This window comes from Tupaia chinensis, unplaced genomic scaffold, assembly GCF_000334495.1.
Source record: "Tupaia chinensis unplaced genomic scaffold, TupChi_1.0 Scaffold000225_1, whole genome shotgun sequence".
Lineage (NCBI taxonomy): Eukaryota > Metazoa > Chordata > Mammalia > Scandentia > Tupaiidae > Tupaia > Tupaia belangeri.
This window is the reverse complement of record NW_006159700.1, coordinates 1,179,548-1,205,457: the sequence shown is the minus strand read 5'-3', so window position 1 is coordinate 1,205,457 and position 25,910 is coordinate 1,179,548. Positions and strand designations below refer to the sequence as shown.

General features: G+C 41.0%; 1 protein-coding gene across 3 annotated transcripts in view; it reads left to right on the top strand.

Annotated features, from left to right (window-relative positions):
• MYO1B (myosin IB) overlaps positions 1–25,910 on the top strand; it is a 189,939-nt gene that overhangs the window by 78,308 nt on the left and 85,721 nt on the right. For all 3 annotated transcript variants that reach the window (XM_006147812.2, XM_006147811.2, XM_006147810.2), the window contains exons 5-6: positions 15,244–15,348; positions 20,532–20,578. In XM_006147812.2, the coding sequence (XP_006147874.1) occupies positions 15,244–15,348; positions 20,532–20,578 (152 nt within the window). The remainder of the gene's footprint in view (positions 1–15,243; positions 15,349–20,531; positions 20,579–25,910) is intronic.

Genomic DNA, 25,910 nt, shown 5'->3' with positions numbered 1-25,910 from the left:
CGTGCGCTTGCCAGACAGAGAGAGAGAGAGACAGAAAGTGAGAAATCACCCTCCCAGGGGGGATGGCCACGCCACAATCCTTTCTCTTCCATTCTCCTCTCGGGATCTTGGGCACGCACGCACATGCACCCCGCATGAGTTTAAGCCACCAGGTCTGGGACGTGAACCGCAGTCGATTACATGGGAGTCCAGCAACATAGGCATTACGCTAACTGCTGACCCCTCCTCTAATGTATTTTTAGAGGGAAGGATATTGTTTTGTATCTCTGCGCCTAGTTTAATGTCTGGTATACTGTAGACAACCTCTATACATTTGAATGACTGATTAGATATCATACCCCAGTTTGAGGAGCCTCAGGTCTTTATTTAAATATTTGGCAAAAATACTGAAGAGGACCTGCCCAAAGACTGATCCTTACAGAAATTGCCTAGTCTCATTTAATATGGGTTTATCCCACTAACAGTTAATTGATTGTTTTGCTTAGTTCTGGATATCTTTATCTTTTTGTATTCTCACCTTAAGTAGTCTCAACTATTCTCTGACTCTCTTAATTTTTTTTTTTTTTTTCCTTTTTTGGAGAGGTTTGTGCTATCGGCACGTGTGCTCGACAGAAAGACAGAGAGAGACAGAGAGACAGAAAGCAAGAAATCATTCCCCATGAGGCATGGTAACACCGCAATCTCTTCTCCTCCATTCTCTTCTCAGGATCTTGGGCACGCACGCACACGTGCCCGGCGTGAGTTTAAGCCACCGGGTCCGGGATGTGAACCACGGTTGACTACGTGGGAGTCCAGCAATATAGCCATTACGCTAACTGCTGGTCCCTCTCTTAATGTTTTCTAGCTTAGACTTTCAGCCAGCACCTTTTGTTTGATCTCCCGACTCATACATCCAGTGCCTACCTAGTATTGCTACGTAGGTATTTTATATATGTCTTACACTTAACTATACCAAACAGAACTGTTAATTCCTCTTAATAACCTCCTCTAATCAGACATTGTGACCTTAGCAGATGAAACCACTAATCAGTCTAGAAATGTAAGAGTCATCCTTTATTTCTTTCCTCTGTTTCACACATCAGATTCATTTTTCAAGTAAAAAGTGTCTGTTCTGTCTTGAGAGCATATCTTATGCCAGGCTGTTTCCTCCTTTTCTTCTACATGCTCTAGTCCAGGCCACTAGCCCTTCTCCTTGGAAGACTTTCTATGACAATGTCCAGTGGTCTCTCTTTTTTCCCTCTTGACTACCCCTTATCCTTGTACAGACACAGGATGTTTTGGCTGTTCTCCTCTTTCTTTTACTTGCAGGAGCTTTAATAGCATGTGGCATCTTCCTTATCTCTGACCAGTTTTTTTGTATGAACCAGAATTTCATTCTTTGAAAGTATAGTTGCTGTTTGTCTCCAGGCTGACCAATGAAATGAAGGCAGTGCAAGTTAAAAACACAGTCCCTTGGGCTAGCAGATGGCATCGAGTTTAGGGCAGGTGGATCCCACATGGCAATTCTGTGATTCAAGTCCTAGACCTGGTGGCTCGAAAATCACACCAGGCATGTGTGAATGCAAAGCCAGAATCCTGAGAGAAGAATGGAGGGGAAGGAATTGCAGTGAGGCCATCCCCTCTGGGGCAGTGCTTTCTTACTTTCCCTCTTTCTGTGTCTCCAGTGAACACACACACCCAATAGCAAAAAAAGAGTTTAGTTTTATCTATAAGCCTACCTACTCATTTCTTGTAGCTTCCTTTTTTATTACTGCAAGATGAGATGAAAATATTCCTAAACCCCTTATATTTTTTAGTCAGTCTTCATGAACAATTTTTTTTGAGAGGTTTTTTTTTGCTATAGGGCATGTGTGCGCTCACCAGACAGAGAGAGACAGAAAGCGAGAAATCACCGCCCCCCCTCCAGGGGGGATGGCCACGCCGCAATCCCTTCTCCTCCATTCTCTTCTCAGGATCTTGGGCACGCACGCACACGTGCCCAGCGTGAGTTTAAGCCACCGGGTTCGGGACTCAAACCGCGGTCAACTACATGGGAGTCCAGCGACATAGCCATTACACTAACTGCTGGTTCCATTCATGAATAACTTTTTAAGGGTATTCTGATTTTTATCAATTTTTTTCTTATGTGAATTATATAAAGTGGGTTGTGGTCATTGGTTTGATTGGTCATGGGCAATTCTTCATCTTTTCTGGAACATATGTTCCAAGAAGACAGTATGTTCACTAATTAGCTGTGTTAGTATGTAGTGTTCTCCTTCTCAGAGATGTTAATTATACCTCCTGGAGCCATATCCCACCTCTTGGTGGGCTCATATACCTTCCTTATAGAAAAATATTGCTGAGACCATCTGAAGTACAGGGGTTAGGTGCTGTGCATAGGGAGCTGAATCCTGCATGGCTGACATCTTGACCCCAGAGGTTTAAAAAACATGCCAGGCATTTGCACATGTGCCCAGGGTCTTGACAGTTTGGAGAAATGGAGGAAGAAAAGATTGTGGCATGACCAATCTGGCTATTAAAAAGAAAAACATTGCTGGTTTTGTTTCAGAGGACTGACATTCTTTCTGGGGGGAAAAAACACCACTTGATTCTTCTGGTAGAACTCTAGTAGTAGCATGAAGTTCATTCTTTTATATCGTTGGATCTTGATATTTTTCTACTCAGTAACTTGTCTTATTGATTTCATTGCCCTGAGCAGTCCTTTTCTCCCTTTCATCTTCCCTGCACAGAGTCCTTTCTGGTATCCCTTTGCCTCTGTCATGAGCTGGAGAGTGGACAGCTTCTTTCAGGGCCATCACCTTCTCCTTTGGTAAGGCCCTTTTCTAGCACATGAGATTCAGGGTTGCTTCATGTTAGAGGCAGGAGGCTGAGGTAGGTACTGTAGTCACTCTGGAGCAGTGCTTCTCAAGTCCTCTGGTGCAGCAGCAGACTCATGCTCTACACACACACCTGTTTGTTACTGTTTGATACTCAAAAAATGAAATAGAAGATAGATAACATAAGTTTACTTAGAATAGATAAAACAAACTACCAAATTACTACAAAATTTTTTTTTTAATTTAAGTTTGTTTTAAGAGAGGTTTTTGCTATAAAGGTGCATATGCTTGCCCCAGAGACAGAAAGCAAGAAATCACCCCCCATGGGGGATGGCTATGTTGCAGTCCCTTCTCTTTCTTTTTTTTTTGGAGAGATTTTTCGCTATAGGGTGCGTGCGCTCGCCAGACAGACAGAGAGAGACATAGAGACAGAAAGTGAGAAATCACCCCCCAGGGGGGATGGTCACGCCGCAATCCCTTCTCCGAGGAGAACTCTTGGGATCTTGGGCACGCACGCACATGCACCTGGCGTGAGTTTTAAGCCACCGGGTCCGGGACGCGAACCGCGGTCGACTACGTGGGAATCCAGCGACATAGCCATTACGCTAACTGCTGGTTCCCGAGTCCCTTCTCTTTTAGTCTCTTGGGATTTTGGGCACACATGCCTGGCGTGAGTTTCAAGCCACCGGTCTGAGACTCGAACCATGGGAGCCCAGTGACATAACCATTATGCCATCTGCTGGTACTACTACAAAAACTTTTAAATGCCTACTCTCCTGTGTGGACCATTCAAGTCCATGGACTGACCAACTTTGAGGAGTGCTGATCCTTGGGCAATACTTGGAGTAACACTTCATAGAGGTCACTCAAAGCATTGGTCCTATATTTGAGTTACTGTGCCTCAGTGATTTATTTTAATTTGCTAGAGGGCATTTGCACTCATTGGAGAGAAATGGAGAGTGAGAAAGCATTCCATGGAGAGTGGTCAGGCTGCAATCTTTTCACCATTTCTCATTGGGCCTTCATGTATATGCACCTAGTGTGTTTTCCAAGCTGCCTGTCTGGGCCTCAAACTGCATAGCTGGCTGTGTGGGATACAGCCACCCCAACCACCATGCCACTGGATTCCCTGTGCTTTATAGATGTTATGATGAACTGTAGTCCTAGATGCTTCTCCTGTCCATTATCTCTAAAACTCCTTGTGCTGGGAGATAAATACTACTCCTGAGGGTTGCTGCTTTTAAATACCCATTCAGCTACACTCTGGTAGTTCTTAACTTGTGAGTTATTTCTTTTCACTTCGAGATCCCGGCAGTACCCCTCCCTCTCAGTCCCAATGGAGACACATGGTATTTGCTGACTTGTTCCTGTCTTTTTCTCTATCTCTGTCTTTTTGAAAACAGTAGTATAAAAATTACTTCACATTTTTACTATGGTTTTATTGCCATTATACTTTAAAATTGAGGAAAGCCTAGAATATGTATGTTGTTCAATATCTCTGTTTCATGGAGAAAATGCATGGGAAAATTAAATGATAGAAGATAGTGTAGAATTATGAGGAATTCGGAGAAGGAGGGTTTCATCTCAATTTTGGCCAAAAGAGGGTTGGGAGGCCATTTTTGAAATGTCACATCTTATTAAAACTGTTTTTGATTTCTTGCAATTATGAAAAATTTTGTGTTAGTGACTAAATGAAAGAAGATAACTAACATTTATTGAGGGCCTGGAATGTGCTACATACGTTACTTATCTCTCTTTTCAATAAGAATCTTTTCTCAATAGTTTACATAGAACCAAAATGTGGTATCAGAGGGCTTATTTTATAAGAAGTAATTAATTTTAACTAGGTCATAAACCCCTCTTTGGCAGATGATGATGTTATTGGTTTTAAACTTTAGAGACATACTTAAGCTGCAGGGTTATATAAAGTGGGCACTTGGGGAGAGGCATGAACTCTTGGAGTCCTTTGGGGTGCTATTTAATTCATTACTGCTGCGCTAAATAAAAAATTCATCATGCCTCATAAAAGTGTGCAAGTATTTCTAGGCAGTGAAGTCACAGTTCACTACCGTGGATGGACACGGTTTGTAGAGATCCATTCAAGCGCTGATAGGGGACAAGAAAGCTGAACATGAGGGAACCATCAGAGTCACATTTTTCCAAGGACATCAGAATAAATCTGTGGGCTGAAGAAGATGATCCTGACATAAGAAAACATTATGAATTATTTGGTTTCAAATTTTACACTTACATCAGTTTCTAGGAACTCTTCGGCTGTCTGTTAGAAGAGTTATGAAGCCTGCCTAGCTCACTAAGACCTGGATGGTTCTAAACCTGAAATGACCTTATACTTTACATTTGTAATAGTTCTCCACCTGTTAGCTTAAACATTGCGATGCTGAAAATAGCCACAATGAAGCAGAATAGCTAAGAAAAGTCAAGGCTGACGTTTGGTAGGCTCTTGTTTTGTTTCTTCACCATGTGAGAAAGGCCTCCATGATCCATGTGTTTTACATGAATTTTCAGAGACTTTATGACCCTTTTTAAGAAGCAGGTAACATCAGGAGCAATAAAACATAGCCAGTTATGACTCTGCTTTGTTGCAAAGACTGCATCTTTCATTGTAAGGCCTATGCTTTTGGACTCAGGAAAGGTTACTTGTTTCATTTTATATGATGTCTTTTAAGTCTCTGGACCACCAGATTTACTTAAACTCAGACCCTAGAAAAGCTTTGTTATCCTTTTTTTCCTCCAAAAGAGAGATTTTTGCTATCCGGTGTGTGTTCTTGCCAGAGAGACAGAAAGCAAGAAATCACTCCCAGGTGAAGGGGATGGCCACATTGCAAGCCCTTCTTCTCCATTCTCCTCTTGGGATTTTGGGCTTGCACACACATGTGCCTGGTCTGGTTTTTAAGTCACCGGGTCCAGGAATCGAACAGTAGTTGACTACATGGGACTCCAGCACTGTAGCTATTATGCCATCTGCTGGTTCCAAAACTTTGTTATCTTAACCAAGGAGATAGAGGAACAGAGGTAGACAAATATATTCATGTGTGTAAATCAATGTGTGATTCTCTGTGACATTTGACACGTGTGGCATATGACCTGGATGACACAGATAGTATTATAGGAATGAATCCATAGGTGCTACATACGTTACTTATCTCTCTTTTCAATAAGAATCTTTTCTCAATAGTTTACATAGAACCAAAATGTGGTATCAGAGGGCTTATTTTATAAGAAGTAATTAATTTTAACTAGGTCATAAACCCCTCTTTGGCAGATGATGATGTTATTGGTTTTAAACTTTAGAGACATACTTAAGCTGCAGGGTTATATAAAGTGGGCACTTGGGGAGAGGCATGAACTCTTGGAGTCCTTTGGGGTGCTATTTAATTCATTACTGCTGCGCTAAATAAAAAATTCATCATGCCTCATAAAAGTGTGCAAGTATTTCTAGGCAGTGAAGTCACAGTTCACTACCGTGGATGGACACGGTTTGTAGAGATCCATTCAAGCGCTGATAGGGGACAAGAAAGCTGAACATGAGGGAACCATCAGAGTCACATTTTTCCAAGGACATCAGAATAAATCTGTGGGCTGAAGAAGATGATCCTGACATAAGAAAACATTATGAATTATTTGGTTTCAAATTTTACACTTACATCAGTTTCTAGGAACTCTTCGGCTGTCTGTTAGAAGAGTTATGAAGCCTGCCTAGCTCACTAAGACCTGGATGGTTCTAAACCTGAAATGACCTTATACTTTACATTTGTAATAGTTCTCCACCTGTTAGCTTAAACATTGCGATGCTGAAAATAGCCACAATGAAGCAGAATAGCTAAGAAAAGTCAAGGCTGACGTTTGGTAGGCTCTTGTTTTGTTTCTTCACCATGTGAGAAAGGCCTCCATGATCCATGTGTTTTACATGAATTTTCAGAGACTTTATGACCCTTTTTAAGAAGCAGGTAACATCAGGAGCAATAAAACATAGCCAGTTATGACTCTGCTTTGTTGCAAAGACTGCATCTTTCATTGTAAGGCCTATGCTTTTGGACTCAGGAAAGGTTACTTGTTTCATTTTATATGATGTCTTTTAAGTCTCTGGACCACCAGATTTACTTAAACTCAGACCCTAGAAAAGCTTTGTTATCCTTTTTTTCCTCCAAAAGAGAGATTTTTGCTATCCGGTGTGTGTTCTTGCCAGAGAGACAGAAAGCAAGAAATCACTCCCAGGTGAAGGGGATGGCCACATTGCAAGCCCTTCTTCTCCATTCTCCTCTTGGGATTTTGGGCTTGCACACACATGTGCCTGGTCTGGTTTTTAAGTCACCGGGTCCAGGAATCGAACAGTAGTTGACTACATGGGACTCCAGCACTGTAGCTATTATGCCATCTGCTGGTTCCAAAACTTTGTTATCTTAACCAAGGAGATAGAGGAACAGAGGTAGACAAATATATTCATGTGTGTAAATCAATGTGTGATTCTCTGTGACATTTGACACGTGTGGCATATGACCTGGATGACACAGATAGTATTATAGGAATGAATCCATAGATACTTGTTGCTCCTGGATAAATCTGTTGGAAGCTCTGTGAATGAAGCTGGGAATAAGCTTTGCTTGTACTCATACCTTTATTTTCCTGATAGTGATTGAATCCATGTGGAACCTACTCTGTTTACATAAATAAGTTTTGATATCTTGGAAGTGAAATTTCCATCCTTTTGACCTCATGTTTGTCAGTGTCTTTCATTGAAATGTTTATTTTTCCTTTCTCATTCACCTACTGCTATTTCATAATTCTTATACTAAAAAACTTATTATATGTGAATTTATCTAATTGTATGATTATATAATAACTATATAATAACATATGTCTATTATTCACAACAAACTAGAGAAAACAGAATTATATTATTTTTACCCTTATAAGACTTTTTTTTTTTTAAGAGGTTTTTGCCATAGGGTGCGGGAGTTTGCCAGACAGACAGAGGGACAGAAAACGAGAAATCACCCCCCAGGGGGGATGGCCACGCCACAGTCCCTTCTCCTCCATTCTCCTCTCGGGATCTTGGGCAAGCACACACACGCACCCGGCGTGAGTTTAAGCCACCGGGTCCGGGACTCAAACCGCAGTTGACTACAAAGGAGTCCAGCGACATAGCCATTACACTAACTGCTGGTCCCTACCCTTATAAGACTTTGAAGTTCCTGGAATCACAAACTATTGTATGTAGCTCCTTCCCATATTTTTTTTTTCTTTGAAGTTTATGTTATCTATAAAGAGAGAGTGAACCTTCCTAGCAGGATCTTGAGGTTTCAGTCCAGCCTCAGCCAGCCCGGATTATGCACATTTATATGCCCAGTATATTCAGAGAGGTCTCTGGCCATAAAATAGCAAACTACCCAGGTGAATCTGCTTTGCAGTGTATTGCATTTTACCGCTATGCCACCATACAGCCCTGCTTTCTATTCTTTGTAGAAATTAATTCTGATCTAGATAGTCTGATCCAGAAGTATGTTGTTATAGGCCATTTATCCATAGTTCAGAATGTATCCATTTTCTGCTTAGAGAAGTTTTAACCTTGAAGACTTTATATTTTGTCTTACTTTTGAATTTTAAATTTGAATTACTTTCAAACATACCTATCTGCGTTAATTTACATATGTAAAATGTCTGTAAATTAGGGAAAATGATTAGCCAAGAATTGAATCTAAGCAGTGTTGTTACATTTTGCCAGTTTTAAATGCCAGTATTCTTATGTTTAATAATCAACATATTTCAAAAACTAGACTTTGAAATATGGGGGATGATATTCACTTCTTAATTTTAATATTTTTCACTTTTTAAAGTTATTGCATGAAAGTTTGACTTGTACAAATATATTTGGAGATAAATTCAAATTTATATGACCATTAGCACTGACAAGCTGGAAGGAAATGAAGCAGAAAGCTTCATGAGATAACTGTTATTTTCTCTTTGTAGTATGATAAAATATTACGAAAAAAATCTCCTAAACACGTTGGACCTTGCAGCTCATCACTACTGGTTTACTCATATCGCTAAAGTGGTACCTGCGTACTGAACTCTACTTGAGTTAAAAATCAGGTATTTTGTCAGAAAAGAATGATCTCTTTTAGTCAGTGCAACTTCATTTAGAGAAAATTAATATTAATTCCAGCTCTCAAAAATGATTTATTAAAATGAGCCCAGTAATAGAATCTCTGAAGATAGTTAAGGCTCTAAACATTGGAACCAGCAAGTGGTGTAGTGGTTAAGGTGCCAGGCCTCTACATGGTCGACCATGGTTTGAGTCTTAGACCCAGCGGCTTGAAACACTGGGAGCATGCATTTGCGTATGTGCCCAGAATCCTGAGAGGAGGAATGGAGGAGAAGTGATTGCAGTGTGGCCACCTCCCCCAGGGGTTGATTTCTCACTTTTCCTTTTGCTGTCTGTCTCTCCCTTTATGTTTTTGGCAAGCGCAGGTGTCCTATAGCAAAAATCTCTCTCTCTAAAAAAAGTATCTAAACATTGAGACTTTTTAAAAATTTGGAAATAAGGGAACCAGCAGTTAGCGTAATGGCTATGTCGCTGGACTCCCACGTAGTCTACCGCGGTTCGTGTCCCGGACCCGGTGGCTTAAAACTCACGCCGGGTGCGTGTGCGTGCGTGCCCAAGATCCCAAGAGGAGAATGGAGGAGAAGGGATTGCGGCGTGACCATCCCCCCTGGGGGGTGATTTCTCGCTTTCTGTCTCTATGTCTCTCTCTGTCTGTCTGGCGAGCGCACGCGCCCTACAGTGAAAATCTCTCCAAAAAAAAAAAAAAAATTTGGAAATAAGCTCTTAAAGCAATCTGAACTGCATCACTTGAACTGTATTTAAAAACTATTGTGAATAGCTTAAATAGATTTCAAAGTTAATGAAAGTGCTTTCTAATTTCAATTTAATCTCTCTATATGCCAGTAGATATTATGGTTTTATGTACAGTTTAACAGTCAGGTGATATAAACCTAACCCAAATTCCAAGGGATGTGTCATTTTCAGACAGATTTGACCTATCTAATTCTAGTCATTAAAATGTCTCATGGAAGCCAAATCACTTATAACAAGTACCCAAAGGGTTTTTCATTTTTAGTTTTTTTTTTTTTTTTTTTGAGAGAGAGATTTCTGCTATATCGTGCGTGCAGAGAGACACAGAGAAACGGTGAGAAATCACCCCCCAAGGGGGGAAGGCTATGTCACAATCCCTTCTCCTCTATTCTCCTCTCAGGATTTTGGGCATGGATGCATATGTGCCCTGTGTGAGTTTTAAGCCACCAGGCTGGGACTCGAATGGTGGTTGACTACGTAGGAGTCCACCAAGTAACCATTATGCCATCTGTTGGTCCCATATAGTTGGTTTTGTTTTTTCCTCCAGTGCAGTTTATTCCCCAGTTCTGGTGTGTCTATGAAACAGTTTGGCTATAGCAAACAGTTTTATATTACAGACATAATAACCAGAATAAATAAAATAACCTAGCCTGGATATACAGGTTTGTTGCATGTGTGTGTTTTCCACTGTTTAAGACAGTAATTTTACTTGTACATATTATCAATCTGTTAGTATTATAATGGGTTGAAAAGACAGGCCAGGAATTTATGTCAAGTACTAAGGTTTAGAAAAAAGTCAATCTACGACTAGTCGTTGATGTGTTGTTCTTCAGTGTTAGGGCCTATGGCATATTGTCTAGTCATGTTCTCCTCTAAATATAATTTGAATTCTTCCATAGCTACTTTCTCTAGTACATACCTCATATATATTTTTAACTATTTATCTTATATTTTCTTCTTCTTCTTTTAATTAAATTTGTTCACCAGAGAGAGACAGACGGAGGGAGGGAGGGAAGGAGGGAGAAAGTTAGAAAGCAAGCCACCAGGTCCAGGACTCGAACCACAGTTGGCCATGTGACAGTCTCATGCCCTAACCACCATTGCTATGTGCTGGCCTCTACTTCATATATTCTTAAGTTTATGTTTATGTAAATATGCTCGACTTAAAAAAAAAAGAATATATGTATTAGGTTATGGGAAAAGTCATGATGTATTTTTTATGTTTTTCTATGTGAAAAGGCATCATGACTTTCTCGACAACTCAATACATAAAAGATGTGACTCCAGGTAGAGAAAAGAAAAATCTGGAGGTGAAAGCCTATAGAGGCAGAGTTGGATTATGTGGCGATTCTGGAGAGCTGGCCCAGAACTGGAGACCACATAGCACTGGATGTCAGGAACTTGATGGGAGGACTGCCTCATCTAAACTTGACTGCCAGAGAACCTAGAATGAAGGTATTCTGATGTGACCAGAAGCACAGTCCCCCCTTGGACTGAGGGTAGAGAGAAATGTGGTACCCAGAAGGCTAATGAACCTCTTTGTCTGTAAGTGAGGCTAGATGAGCCTGAACCAAGCAACGTGGCTGTGTGCATATCATTTACCACTTTTGCATAATTGACCCCTGAGAACAATGGAAATAGTGGTTTAGGGACTTTATATAATGGCGGATGAGTTATGTGGACAGTGCCCTGTGAAGCACAGACATTGCAAAGACAAGAAGGCGGCTATATATCTCAGTTACAATCTTTAAGGGGAGATAGCAGAGATTAGTTATTGCAGATCACCAGAGAACCTGTTTGGACCCATTTTCATTCCCCACAAAGCAAATTGGATGGAGATTTAGTTTTTGCTGTTAAAGAAGTATTTTTTACCAGGCATCCCCTCACAGTTCTCAGAGCCCTCTGAATGTTGACCTCCTCTATACTATATTTGCTAGTTCTCCAAAAGCGGTCATTTTAGGACCTGGTAGCTTCTTGGTGCCCTTCTTTGTTACTTATAGATTCTTGTTGCCCAACAGTTCCTATTAGTTGGCGCTTTAGTTTGCTCAAAGGCCCTAAGGCACATGATGGGCAGTGTGTCCCAAATGGCATTCCAGGAAGTTGTTTTTCATTTCCTCAGTATTGGAGATGAGACTGAGATCCACTTTAAAGTCTGTCCGTAAAGAACAGTGTTGAGATTGCCTCCATCACACCTGTAGGCAGAGGTACCGTCATGCACCCCTAGGAAGGCTCTTCTGCCCATGGACAGTGGCACCAGGGCAAAGATTTTAGACAGAAGACTTGGGATTGATTTCTTTACCTTGACTTTACCAGACTTTAAAACACTAGGGAGTATGTTTTATTCTGCTAACATTTATTAGATTGGTGCAAAAGCAACTGAGGTTTTGGACTGTGGATTTTAAATCATAACTAGGCTCAAACACATTTATTAATCAAAGTAGGAAACATTAAAATCAACACATTTTTGCCAGTGAAAAATGAATTTGTTTATTCCTGTAGTGTAAAAATATGTTCTTCAGGATTTGACAAACTCTTGGAAAGCATCTTCTATATCCTGCTGGTTCTGGACGCATTTTCTGTACAAAATGTTGTTGAGATGCTTGAAGAAGTGGTAGTCGATGAATGGTCAGGTGAAAATGGTGGATGAGGCAAAATTTCATAGCCCAATTGATTCAACTTTTGAAGCATTGATTGTGTGATACACCAGTGTCACACATTAGCGTTAGGTGTAGTTATGGAGAATTGGGCCCTTTCTGTTGACCAGTGCTGGGTGCAGGCATTGCAGTTTTCAGTACACCTCTTCAGCTTGCTGAGAACATAATTCTCACATGCCATAGTTTCCCTGGGATTCAGAAAGCTGTAGTGGATTAGACAGGCACCAGATCACCAAACCTTTGGGCTTTGTCAAGTGCTTTAAAGCTGCTTCTGGTTTCATCCACCAAACTGGTCGTCACTGGTTGTCATATAAAATCCATTTTTTGTTTCACATTACAGTCTCATCTACGAGTGGTTTGTTTTTGTGTAGAGTTAGAGAAGACAAGACTTTAAAACGCAATTTTTTTTTCTTTTGGTCAGCTCATGAAGTGCCCACTTAAGCTTTTTTACTTTTTCAGTTTGCTTCAAATGCTAAACGACTGCAGAAGAGGGTTAGCTTTGATGATTGCTTCCAATTGGTCATTGTCAACTTCTGATGGCCGGCCACTCTGCTTCTCACCTTCAAGGCACTCATTTCCTTTGCAGAATTTCTTGAACCACCACTGCATTGTAGGTTCATTAGCAGTTCCCAATGCGTTGTTGATGTTATGAGTTGTCTCTGCTGCTTCAGGGCCCATTAATAACTTAAATAAGGGGACTAGCAGGTGGTGGTGTGGTTAAGGTGCTGGACTCCTACGTACCTGACTGCGATTTGAGTCTTGGATCCAACAACTTGAAATTCATGCTGGTACATGTGAGTGCATGCTCAAAATCTCAAGAGGAGAAGAGATTCACTCTGGGGGGAGGAGTGATTTCTCACTTTCTCTCTCTCTCTCTCTCTGTCGAGCTCACATGCCCTATAGCAAGAAATCTCTCTCTAAAATAAAAAAAAAAGAAATGGGCCAGAAGATGGTGTAATGGTTACATCACTCCCCTCCCTCATGGCCGACTGTGGTTTGAGTCCCGGATCCAGCAGCTTGAAACTCACGCTGGGTGTGTATGCGCGCATGCCCAAAATTTCGAGAGGAAAATGGAAGAGAAGGGGTTATGGTGTGGCCATCCCCTTTGGGGGGGGTGATTTCTCACTTTCTGTCTCTGTCTCTCTGGTAAGCATATACGCATAGAGCAAAAATCTCTCTAAAAAAAAGAAAAGTAAGGATTCAAATAAGAAAATTCCTCGAATTGGCTTTTTGTCTAATATTTTTTCCATAGTCTAAAATCTGTTTAAATGCAAGTAATAAGTTATTAGCAAAAAACCATAAAGTAAGAAATGTGCGCTAAAATGATGTATAACATGGCCACAGTTATTTAAAAATGTATTCCACTATCAAATGCCAGATTTCAACAGTACAAAACTGCAGTTACTTGTGCACCAATCTACTTGAACATTTCTCAGAAACTGATTATGGGACTTTAAAACTAGGACAGCTCTTAGGGCTGGGCAGTGATGCAATGGTAACTCAGTGCTCCCTAGTGCTGACCCCACCCTGGAAGGTTCCAGACTCAGGCCTGGAGACCTCCCTGAGTTCCCTGGGCACAACATATTACTCATAACCTCACTCTGACTGAGGCTAGGGTGAATCTCAGCATCAAGACCCTTTGGGAGGTGTCCCCCATTTCCTATCTCTGTGTTTCTTTCTTACGGAAATAAAAAACAAACAGAAAGAAAGAACCATGACAGCTCAATAGGAAATAGATCCCATGGCACATAAATTAGAGAAATGCAACATTCTAGATACTTTTCTAGAGTTCCATAATGTATATGATCTTACTACAATAAATGCTCCAAGAATTTTTTTTTTTTTGAGAGAAAGATTTTTGCTACAGGGCATATATACTTGCTAGAGAGACAGAGACAGAAAGTGAAAAATCATCTCTTGGGTAGTGAGTTGAAGAGTCTGTAATTAATTTGACCTGTGAGCAAATCAGTTTAATTTCAAAAATATTTTTGAGAAAGATAGCAGGAGAGTGAGAAGAAAGTACCCTCAGGGGGATGGCCATGATGCATTCCCTTCTCCTCCATTCTCCTCTCAGGATTTTGGGCATGTGTGCAAATGTACTCTATGTGTTTTTCAGGCTGCCAGGTCTGGGACTTGAACTGTGCTGTTGGCCATGTGAGATCCAGCCACCGTAACCACTATGTCACTAGCTGGCAGGACCAGTTCTCTTAAACTTTAAAAATACATTTAGTGGGGCCGGCAGGTGATGTTGTGGTTAAGGGTGCTGGACTCTCATATGGCAACCACGGTTCGAGTCCCAGGCCTGGCGGCTCACTTTCTCTCTCTCTCACTCTGTTTCTCTCTGGTCAAATTAAAATAAATAAATAAATAAATGGATAAATAAAGTTAAAGTGAAAATAATTATTAAAAAAATACTTTTGGTGAAACTGGCAGGTGTTGTGGTAGTTAAGACACCAGGCTCCCTCGTAGTCTACCACGGTTTGTGTCCTGAACCTGGCAACTTGCTTTCTTGCTTTCCTTTTCTCTGTCTCTCTCTGGTCAAATTAAAAAAAGAAAAAAATGATGAATAAAATTAAATAATTCTTAAAAAAAAAAGACATTTATCAAAGATACTCAGATTACCAAGTTATTTTTTGGCTTGAATCATCCATATGAAATGTAGGAAGTGCATATATGTGATTACTTTAAGATTCTTCTCCTGAGATTTTGTTAACAGCCCAGCAATAACCTTCTAGAAAGCACAAATATTTTAAAAGTTTTTCAAAGCATCACTTACTCCCAGGAATAAAGACATTGGAAAACACTATTAGTGGATCTTCTCTCCCAGATTTCCTTCCTCTAAAATCCATTTGAGAAGTTTTTGCTGAATTGATTAATAATGGCTTATTTTTTCCCACAGAGGCCAGCAAACTGGTTATGTCCTATGTGGCAGCTGTTTGTGGAAAAGGAGCAGAAGTTAATCAAGTCAAAGAACAGCTTTTACAGTCCAACCCAGTCCTGGAAGGTAGGATTTTCTGTGTGGAGGAGTCTGTGTGACTCGGAACACCTCAAGTACCTGTGTGCTGGGAAGTTGTCTGGGAGGGAAGAGGAAAGAAGAAATTTAGGCCACCACCTGTTGAACAAATAAGCTGCACTCTAGAAACTCTTAGCTTTATGTGCTTAACGGGCGGAACAGTGTATTCATGTAAATGAAGCTTTCACACTTTTATTTCCCGCCTTTCAATTTTTATTTGAATTATTTAAATCTTGGTTAGAAATGATCTACTGATACTTGCATTTCTTGGTGCACTGAGGTTGTATCATTCAGGACAACACATGTAGCAGGTTATTTCTTTTACTTTTTTCCTTTTTTATAATGCCAGAGGGTACACACCAGGGAAAGAAGGAAAAAGTGAAGTTTCTCCCAGAAGACCTGGTAAACCTGCAATTCTTTTTCCTCCATTGGTTCCTTGTGTCAGGATTCTGGGAACATGTGCATATGCACCTGCCATGCTTCTCAAACCACAGGGGCTGGGATTCATACTGTATTCAGCCATGTGAGTCTGACTTGCTCTGCCCAGCGCTTAACCGCTGAGCTGTGGGGCTAGTCCTGTGGCTCATTATTTCTGTCACTAAGGAAATGAGGGCTATGCCAGGGAAACACTTACCGACCAGTTTTTTCAAGGTCATCCTGGGCCTAAATTTAACTGTAGAGCTCACAGATTCCACTAGTGGCTCTCTACTAGCTGCCGTAACAAAGTACCATAGCCTGGGCAGCTTAAACAATAGAAATGTATTTTCTCACGCATCTGGAGGCAGGAAATCCAAGATCATTTCATTCTGAGGCTGCTTCTCTTGGCTTGTAGGTGGCTGCCATCTCTCTGTGTGCTAACCAGACCTCTTTGTGTGTGAGTGGGGAGAGGAAGAGAGAGCAAGCTCTCTGGGGTCTCTTTTTATAAGGGTATGATTCTGTAATGAGACCCCCACCCTCATGACCTCATCTCTTCCTAATTACCTCCCAAAGTCCCTGTGTCCCCAAACTGTCACTTTGTGGTTAGGACTTCAACATAGGAATTTGGTGGGACACAAGCATTTAGTCCATAACACTATAGAAAATGAAGCCAGGGGACTAGCAAATGGTGTAATGGTTACATCCCTGGACTCCCATGTAGTAGGCTGCAGTTTGAACCCCAGACCCCGTAGCTTAAAATTCAACACTGGGTGCATATGTATGCATGCCCAAAATCCTGAGAGGAGAATGGGGGAGAAGGGATTGCAGTGTGGCCATCCCCACTGGAGGGTGATTTCTCACTTTCTGTCTCTGGCTCTCCGGCAAGTGCACGTGCCCAATAACAAAAATCTCTCTTTAAAAAAAAAAAAAAAGAAAAGAAAGAAAATGAAGCCAGACATGAGTTTTCTTAATGCCAGGGGGAATGACATAAACCTTTGACATAAACCATTCTTACGTATTGGAAACCAGTGAAGCAAAGCCTTATTGATATCAAGCTATTGAGTTGACATGAAAAGACACAGTGTAAGTGTGTCTTTACTTCATTTTACACACTTGTTGGAAAGGGTACGGTCTTTCAACCTTGGCACTAATGAACTGGATATGTCTGTGCTGTGGAGGGTTGTTCTGTACTTGGTGGGATGCTTAGCAACATCTCCCGTCTCCACTCGCTAGGTGTCAGTTGCACCCCTTCCTTAGTTGTACCACTGAAGGTGTCTCCAGACATTGTCAGATGTCCCCCGAGGGGTCAAAATCATCCCTAATTAGAATTCCTGGGCTAGAGAAGTAGTTTGGTTCAACACTTGGTTCAAAGTCATGGAAGGACAACATTTGATACAGATTAAAACAGAGCCGCTCCAGGCTAGGTGGGCAACCCCCAGTGGAGAGGGACAGAACCTGCCTGTTGCCTTTCATATTCTGGCCTAGCCATCCCACCCCCTTCCTTTTGGAGGTGCTCTCAGAACTCTGAGCAATCACTTTGACTCTGAGACTCACTTCCTTGCTCAATTTCTTTATTTTTAAAAATTAAAACAATTTTTTTTTGGAGAGGTTTTTTGCTATAGGGCGCATGCGCTCGCCAGACAGAGACAGAGAGACAGAAAGCAAGAAATCGTCCCCCAGGGGGGATGGCCACGCCGCTATCCCTTCTCCTCCATTCTCCTCTCGGGATCTTGGGCACGCACGCACATGCGCCCGGCATGAGTTTTAAGCCACTGGGTCTGGGATGCGAACTGCGGTCGACTACGTGGGAGTCCAGCGACATAGCCATTATGCTAACTGTTGGTCCCCTAAAACAATTTTTTTTGAGAGAGAAAGTTTTGCTCTAGAGTGTGTGTGCTCACTGGAGAGACAGCAAGAAGTCACTCCCCGCAGGGGATGGCCATGCCACAATCCCTTTTCCTCCATTCTCCTCTCAGGCTCTTGGGCACACACGCACACATACCTGGTGTGAGGTTTAAGTCTCTAGGTTCGGGACTTGAACTGCGGTTGACTATGTGGGAGTTCAGCAATGTAATCATTACACCATCTGCTGGTCCCGGTTTCTCCATTTATTATAAGGAGACACATTGCATCTGGATTCGGATCGGTAGACTAAGAGAGAATCAAAGGCCAAATCATCTATTACGGTGGTTTTCATCTTCCTTGTAGTGCCTTAATTAATAAAGGAGTTTTTAGAAAATGGTAAACTCTTTATTTTAAGGTCCAAATATTTGACTGCGTTTACTGTCTTTTGCTTATAAGTTCGGGTGCTATACATAAGCCGTATTTCTGAAGTGCTTATCTTAAGAATGCTGTGATCTAAAGGAGTAATGCTGTGGAATGCTATAGCTTGCATTGTGACTAGAATCTAGCTCTTTATTCAGTGGTATTTGAAACTAGGCCCCAGTGCAGGAAATGGGAGAAATGTCTACTGTGGGCAAGTATTTTCTTTTCTGGGAATGCTTTACTTTTTCACTGGAGCTGCTACTGTAAATGAACATTTAGAATAATGAACTTAAAAAAAACAATTGGGCAATGTGTCTCAAGTGTTCTATAATGGAACACTTGTTTTTGATGCTGCGGCTCACAATGAAAGACTTCAGTGTTTTGGGTTGTGTTCAGTAATGCGCAACTCAGATTTGTTTGATGAAAAGATGGTTTATGCCTTGCAAACAGCGTCCTGAATAAAGGTTTTTCTGAAGCAATTCCTTCACTTGCCCTTGACCTTCAGGCCGCAATGAACTATTCCTAAGTATCAACATCTTGAGCTGAACTTGGGGGCTGTGGAGGTTAGTTAACTTGACAAGTCTACATGTTCACACCCACCACAAAGGACTAGCCTATCACGAGAAGTGTCGTAGTCTTCATGATAACTAGGTCACTGTGTACCATTAACAAGGTTGCATTTCTGAAAACCTTTTAGCTGGTAGTGGACGTGGGACAAGGATGGCAACCTCTCTGGCAAACATTCTTTTTTGATTATTTCCAGTGTGCAGGTTTCCTCATTCAGTGAAGCATGCCAGCTTATTTTTTGTTGAAGTGAGAATTTAGGGTCAGGGACCTGCCCAAGCAGTATCTCTCATGCAGAAAACTTTCCTCTGTGTTGACCTTATACATTTTGCCTTAACTGTGTTTGAGCCAACTACTTTTCATTTAATAAAAAATTAAAAAGCCACCTGAGGTGAAATAGAACTCACCAGGTCTGGGTACTTAATATCCCCAGTTAAACTTCTCCCAAAACACAAACCTCCCACTCCTTGATCAGGTGAATGCTTTCAAAACTCAAATCAGCCTTCATTTGACGCCTAGCCTCTTACTCCAGAAACTCTTTTCTGGTTCACATAATCACTCTTCCCATTCTTGCTAGCTGCATGGTGGCCCCTGCATCCTTGTATCAGCCTGGGTGTGTGGGAGCTTGTAGAATGCAGACTCTCACTCCCTTTCCAGACCCGTGGAGCCCAAATCTGCAGCTTAAGAAGATCCTCAGGTGATTTGTTTGCACACTAAGTTTGAGATGCACTGCTGGGCTTTCAGAGCATCAAACAGGGATCCATCCCTTCTGTATGACTCATGCTCCTACTCAGTGGTCCTCTCATGCCATGGCCCAGGTGAATTTGCCCCTATGCCATGCACAGACTTGGTGTGAAGCAGTCCTTTCCCCTCATGACCTTGTGCTATTCCCTGTGGTAAACAGGAACACTGTGTCTGGGGCAATGACTTGGTTTTTCCGTGCCCTCATTTAAAAGGGAATCTCGGGACACAGCAGTTGGCTTAATGGCTATGTCACTGGACTCCATGTAGTTGACCAGTTTGAGTCCCGTTCCCAGTGGCTTAAACTCAGGCTGGGTACATGTGCATGCATGCCTAAGATCCCGAGAAGAGAATGGAAAAGGGATTGCAGCATGGCCATCCACCCTGGGGGCGGAGGGGGGGGTGATTTCTCGCTTTCTGTCTCTTTCTTTTTGGCGAGTGCACATGCCCTATAGCAAAAACCTCTCCAAAAAAAAAAAAAGGAGGGGGAGAAATCTGATGGGAAATTGTGTTCTCAAAGAAGCTAAGATTGCAATAGGCTTCTATTTTACATGATAGGCTGATTCAGTTCTTTGTTTTCTGGAAAGTTTCACTTAGGTCTGATGGACACAAACTAATAAAACTGTGTGACATTTTAGCTTATTGGAAACAAATACTATTTCCAAATTTCATATTTTCTGTACTTAGACTTATATAATGACTTTGGAAGAGTTTTATTTTTAAATTGAACATTTTAAAATTTTATATGCCTTTTCTCATCATCTGGAAATCTCATCAGGTTGCATAACACCTTTGATAATAAGTGATCTGAAATTACATTATTCACTGATGATAATAGAAGAGCAAAGAAGCCATGCTTACTGGCTCCTCAACTGCCTGTTATCTGAAAAAGTATAAAGGTGAATTAGATAAGATTAAGTTTACAGTATTAATACTTGAAAAATTCCATGAATCATAGATATGACGCTGTTTTCCTATGAACTCACAGGCATAGAAACTCGAGCAACTTTTTTAGACTTAAGTATATCTATATGGAAATTTTTGACAGAAATGTTTTTGCTACGAGTTGTATTTTCTAGGAACTATAGATGTCAGATACTGTATTTGCTTGATCTTTCTGCATAAAATTATTATTATTACTATTTTGTCAACTTTGACCATGCGCTTCTGTCTTTCTTTCTCACTAGCTTTTGGAAATGCCAAAACTGTAAGGAATGACAACTCCTCTAGATTTGTAAGTATTTGTATAAGCATAAGTGTTAACACTAATATTTAGCTTATGTATGTTTAAACAATTAGTAGATGTTTAATATTTCTGAATACAGACATTTTAAAAATAAGAGCACCATCTCTGTTGAGACACTGAAAGTTCTGTAAGGACTGACTTTTGCTTTCTGGAATTTTCCTTTTTAATTCTACTGGAGTAACAAACTTTTTATCAGATTTTCTTGTCTTTTTCTACCATAAAATTCCACGTGCAGTTTACACGAGGCTATTTAGAATAATTCTTTGCTAATCTGAGTTTCGGTGTTTAGAAATTATAAATAAGAATCAGAAATTTAGTAAAAGGAAGAATAAACTGGTGTCAAGTTTGTGTACTCTGTAGCCCTTATCCTTGTTTAGTGGGTAGAGAAAGGACAGAATGTATTCCAAAACTTTTTAGAGGTAAAAATCAGTAAGTTTGGCAACAAATGCAAGGGAATGGTGGGAGTGGGTAGAATTGAAGGGTAGAAACTGAAGCTAATAATAGGAATCTGTTGCATCCAACTTTTCTAGCCTCGTCCCCCATCCCTCTCCAGCATGTATCCTGCATTTGGGCTTTTCCAGCTGGGCCAAGCTCTTTTCTGCCTCTGATATTTATACAGATACAAACACTGCCTGGGTGCAGCTGAGGGGAGTGTGTTCTGCGTGATGGTGGTGTTTGATATTGGTCCTTTTTTCCCTGGTACTTTAACCTAGTTTATACATTTTCATAATAAAAAGATCATTTGCTTTAAGGGCTGTCTTCACATATACAAGACATCCTTTGTGTCACCAGGGACCATTTTTTGATGATCTTCTCTTCCTTCCTGCCAGGGACTCTTCCTGGCCTTTCTCCCTTTTTCTTTTAGATCCTTTTGATTCTTTGCTTTCCTCATCAGCTTTATTCCCTGCTTAAGCAGAAGAGTGACCTTAGGTGGGGAACATTTTGATAGGTGAGAAACTGGGAGGCTAAATAAGGTTTCTAATTCTAAGGCTGTGAATTTTTTCCATTGGATTAGCTTCTTGAGTTGTTATAAATGATTTGATCCATGCCTTTCCCTGTTGTGGTAACATGGCTAATCTCATTACATAAATAGAGTTAGCAGTGAAGTGTGGGCAGATAGAAGTAATTCCAGTGCTCAAGCTTCTTAATGTTTCAAAGATTTTATTTTTATTTTGTTATTTGCAAATTATATGCACACACACACACACACACACACACACACACACAGTTCTTTTTAAAATATTTGCAAATATATTTAGTCTACAAACCACAAGATGCAGACAACCTCATTGCTTAAAAGATCATTACTTCTTAGCAGTATTTGAGATCTAGTGAAAGGCTTGGCAGGTAATTTGGTTTATTAAGTAACTTCAGAGAAAGCCTATTATAACACAGGTGTTAGGATATGAGATTAATATTTGATTATAGGCTAAATCATTTCATGCCCAGTTTTTTGTAATTTCTCTGCTTTGTGGTCTGTGATGTGACCAGTAACGTACCCAAATACACATTATAATTTTATAATTGGATTCTACTGGAGTTAAAGTTGCTATTTCACATAACAGTGGTTTATATACTATATACTCGTCCTTCCAGGAAATTGCAGTTCCTTTACTATGTTTCATTGGTTAACCTAGAATGAATTTCATGATCTGGTCACTGAGAAATCTGATAGGCGTGCTGTTTAATAGTTAATGGGTGCTCATCGTAGCTGATGTTTGGACCAGCATTCCCATGGAAGTGCCTTACAGTGTCCTCTGCCCAACCACAGCAGTTCTAGGTCGATATGTTGAACTTCTATTAAAAAAGGGATCTACTGTTTTGGGAAAAACAAAACCTGTTAAGGCTTTGAAAATCACTGTTGTCAGCCAAGGCTTTCCAGGGTAGGGTAATGTGTTGAGCATCTACTGTGTTTGAGGAGCTGAGCTAGGTGTGGAAGAGTAGGATAGGATGTACAGGGTTGGAGAAATTTCATTACCGAACTTCTCATTTCATAAGAATAGTAAACCCCGTACAGTGTATTCATTTGTTTAAAAACCATGTTTTAGGTCTCCCTGCATCTCCTCTTGCAGCCTGAGTTTTTTTTTCTACCAGCAAGTATAGGAATCTTTTCACCTTAAGTCCTATCACTGCCTTGCTGAAGGGGCTCCCTGGCTCTCCCTTGCACCTGGGATATAATACCAGTTCCTTCCTCCTGGGCCCTGTGTCAGTTGGAGCCTGCCTCACCCTGACCCCCTCTCCCACCCCTTGCCCTGCTTCACTCCACCTCGGCCACTGGCCCTGTGTGATTGTTGGGCACACCGAGCTTCCTAGCCTTAGACCTTTGCAGCTGGGCTTCCTTCTCTGACAGTGCATTCAGTCCCCAGATCTTGGCACAGCTAGCATCACCTGCCATTTAGGTTTCCTCTGCGATGTCATTTATGTGACACCTTTTCATAGACTCTGTGACTTCATCTTTTTTTATTTTATTCTAGCATTTATTAGTCTCTGGAATTACTATATTCACTTAGTGATCATTGGCCTTCATTACGTGTTTGAGCACCCTGGCCGCCTTGTTCACCGTGGAAGCCTCAGTAGCTGAAGAGTGTCTGGCATCATAGCGGACACTTGGAACAATTACTGATGAATGAATACTGTTTTTTGTTTGTTTGTTTGTTTGTTTTTGCCATAGGGTACATGCATTTGCCAGAGAAAGACGTGGGAAACCAGTACCTTAACCACTAGGCCACCTCCTAGCCCATGAATACTTCTTAAGAAAGTAGCCAGAAAAATTGGACATGTCTAAAAATATTTATAACATAACACATAAAATAGTAAGTCTCTATGAAAAGTATAGGTGAAATTTTATGGACATCCAAAAGAGAGAAGATGGAGGAGTCTGGGGCAGAGCCTAATCCTAAGGAGGCCTGTAAGGTTTACATGTGCCAAAATCAAATGAAGAGTGGAGGAACCAGTGTCACAGCATGAAAATCCAGACAAGAGAGACTATGTGGACCTGCATTAGCCAGATTAGTGACATCTGGGCTGGACTCTATGAAAGGGGTCACAGGATAAGACTGCGAAGATCAGTCAAGGTTTCAGCTGAAGGGCTGTTAGTGTCAGGTTCAGGGACTCAGACTTTATTTTGCAGCTGATGAGAAGGTGCTCGTTACTTGTGAGTGGATTAGCGAGTGACATGATCAGAACCAAGTGTTGAGCAAGTAATTAGGATGTGGCTGATGTGAAGGTGCTGTTCATCCCACTGTTAGCTGAAATCTGGGTGCAGCTCAGTAGTTTATAACCCTGTCTGGCTTCCATTTCCCTTCTCTAGTGTTTATTCTGCTCTCTTCAGACCTCCTTTCCTTTCTCTCGAGTGCTGATACTATGCTTACTTCATGGAAAACACCATCATTATCATCAACACCATCATCATTGTCATCATCCAGGCCCTCGGACTGAGTTAATCCTGCTCCTGGTATCCCTGTATACAAATATCTGTACACATACCCACCTGTCACAGTGGAAGATGTCCAACTCCTGTTTCAAACTAGTCCCTCCACTTGTGCTGTAGATTCTGTCACCTTCTGTGCACAGGGACCACCTTCTATCAAAACTATCCCCTTATAAGGTCAAGCTCTAACTCCTCTGACAAAGTTACCTTTCTTACTCCTTTGTAAGTGCTTTGCGTCCTGTATCTCCTACCATCATGGAGGGCCTCCCTGTCTGCTCAGTTGCCCAGGGCCATGTGCCTGGGCCTTTTAATTCTCTCTCATCTCTTATATCCTATCTGGGCTTGTCCTTATACTCTCTGGATGGCACTCAGCTGTTTACTTTTTTTTCTGCTGCTCCTGTTTAAAGCTACCAACATTTGTGTCCTAATCAGTGCACACACTTACTCTTTTCCATCTCATTTCACACTAGCCAGAGTGATCTTAAAAATAGGAGGGTCTGATAATGACATCCTTACTTGGAGCCTTTGATGACATGGCTTTGCTGTCAGGAGAATACCTCAAACTCATGACGTACATGAACTTCTTTCTCCAGCCACATTTTCAGCCTTACTTTCTCACCATCCTCATGGATGCCAGTTCGAAGTCTGTTCCTTCCTGCCCTTCCAACCCCTTGCCTGCAAGGCCTCTCCTCATCCTTTGCATTTGTGTTAGGGCAGACTTGCTGTTCGCCCTTTGCCCTTTGTCTCCCCTTCTTTTTTGCATATCACTGTAACCCACTGTAGGATTAGTATTTACCCCTACCCTGGAATGACCTATTTACCTATCTCACCTTCCCCTATTAGCTCCTTGAAGGCAGGAACTGTCCCCTTGCTTTCCTTTCTACCTACTTCAATATTCAGGATGCACTTGATTGGTATTAGCTTAATGGATAAGTCAAACTTAAAGGGCTAAGTGTTCCTGGCAAGACCTTGTCTTAACATTTAAGGAAAGGTAGATGTCCCAATGACAATGAAAAAGGAGAAGGTGACAGAGCACGTGTAAGCTAATAAAAAGTCACAAATTGCCTTGTTGACTGAGTTCCATATGATCGTGTTTCTTTCCCCTTAGCATCATTTAGAACATTAAAGTAGTTTTTAGCTAGAATTATTTACAAACCATCTATTTGAGTATTAACTAATAGTCATGAAACAAAACCAGGAAAACTTGAGTTATTAGTTGAGCACACCCTTTTCCAAACAAGAAACAGCTGTTAGGGTTATTCTGTTAGACTTGTTACTCTTTAACTAGGCAATTGTAGATCAGTTCTTTAAAAATCTTACTATTAAACTTCATATGTGTTTCTGTGTATTCAAGAAATTATCTATAAATTACAATATGAACCTAAGTTATATATTGCTCCATAATCTGGATGAAAAGCAAAAAACAGTAATAATGTTGATTCTTTGATTCAGAGCCAGTCACTCCACACAGTGTGTGTTTGATTTGAAGAGATGTCAAAACAGAGTTCTGAAAATTTCATTTCTCCCACTGCTCAGTAGGTTAGGAGCTTCTCTCTATGGTTTAAAACATATTCGCCTGTAAGAAATAAGATAATTTATCTTTCCAACCAGTCCATGTACAAGGACAACTTATTTCCCTTAGTTTTATTTTAAAATCTTTTTTTTCATATATGATAGAGCACATGTGTGCACATAAGAGTGAGAGAAGGGTTAGCAGTTAGTGTGGTGGTTAAGGTGCTGAACTCCCACATATCTGACTACACTTCGAATCCTGGACCTGGTAGCTTGAAAATCATGCCGGATGGGTGTGTGTGCACATGTGCTCGCCCAAAATCCCAAGAGGAGAATGAAGGAGAAGGGACTGTGACATGGCCATCCCCCTGAGGGTGA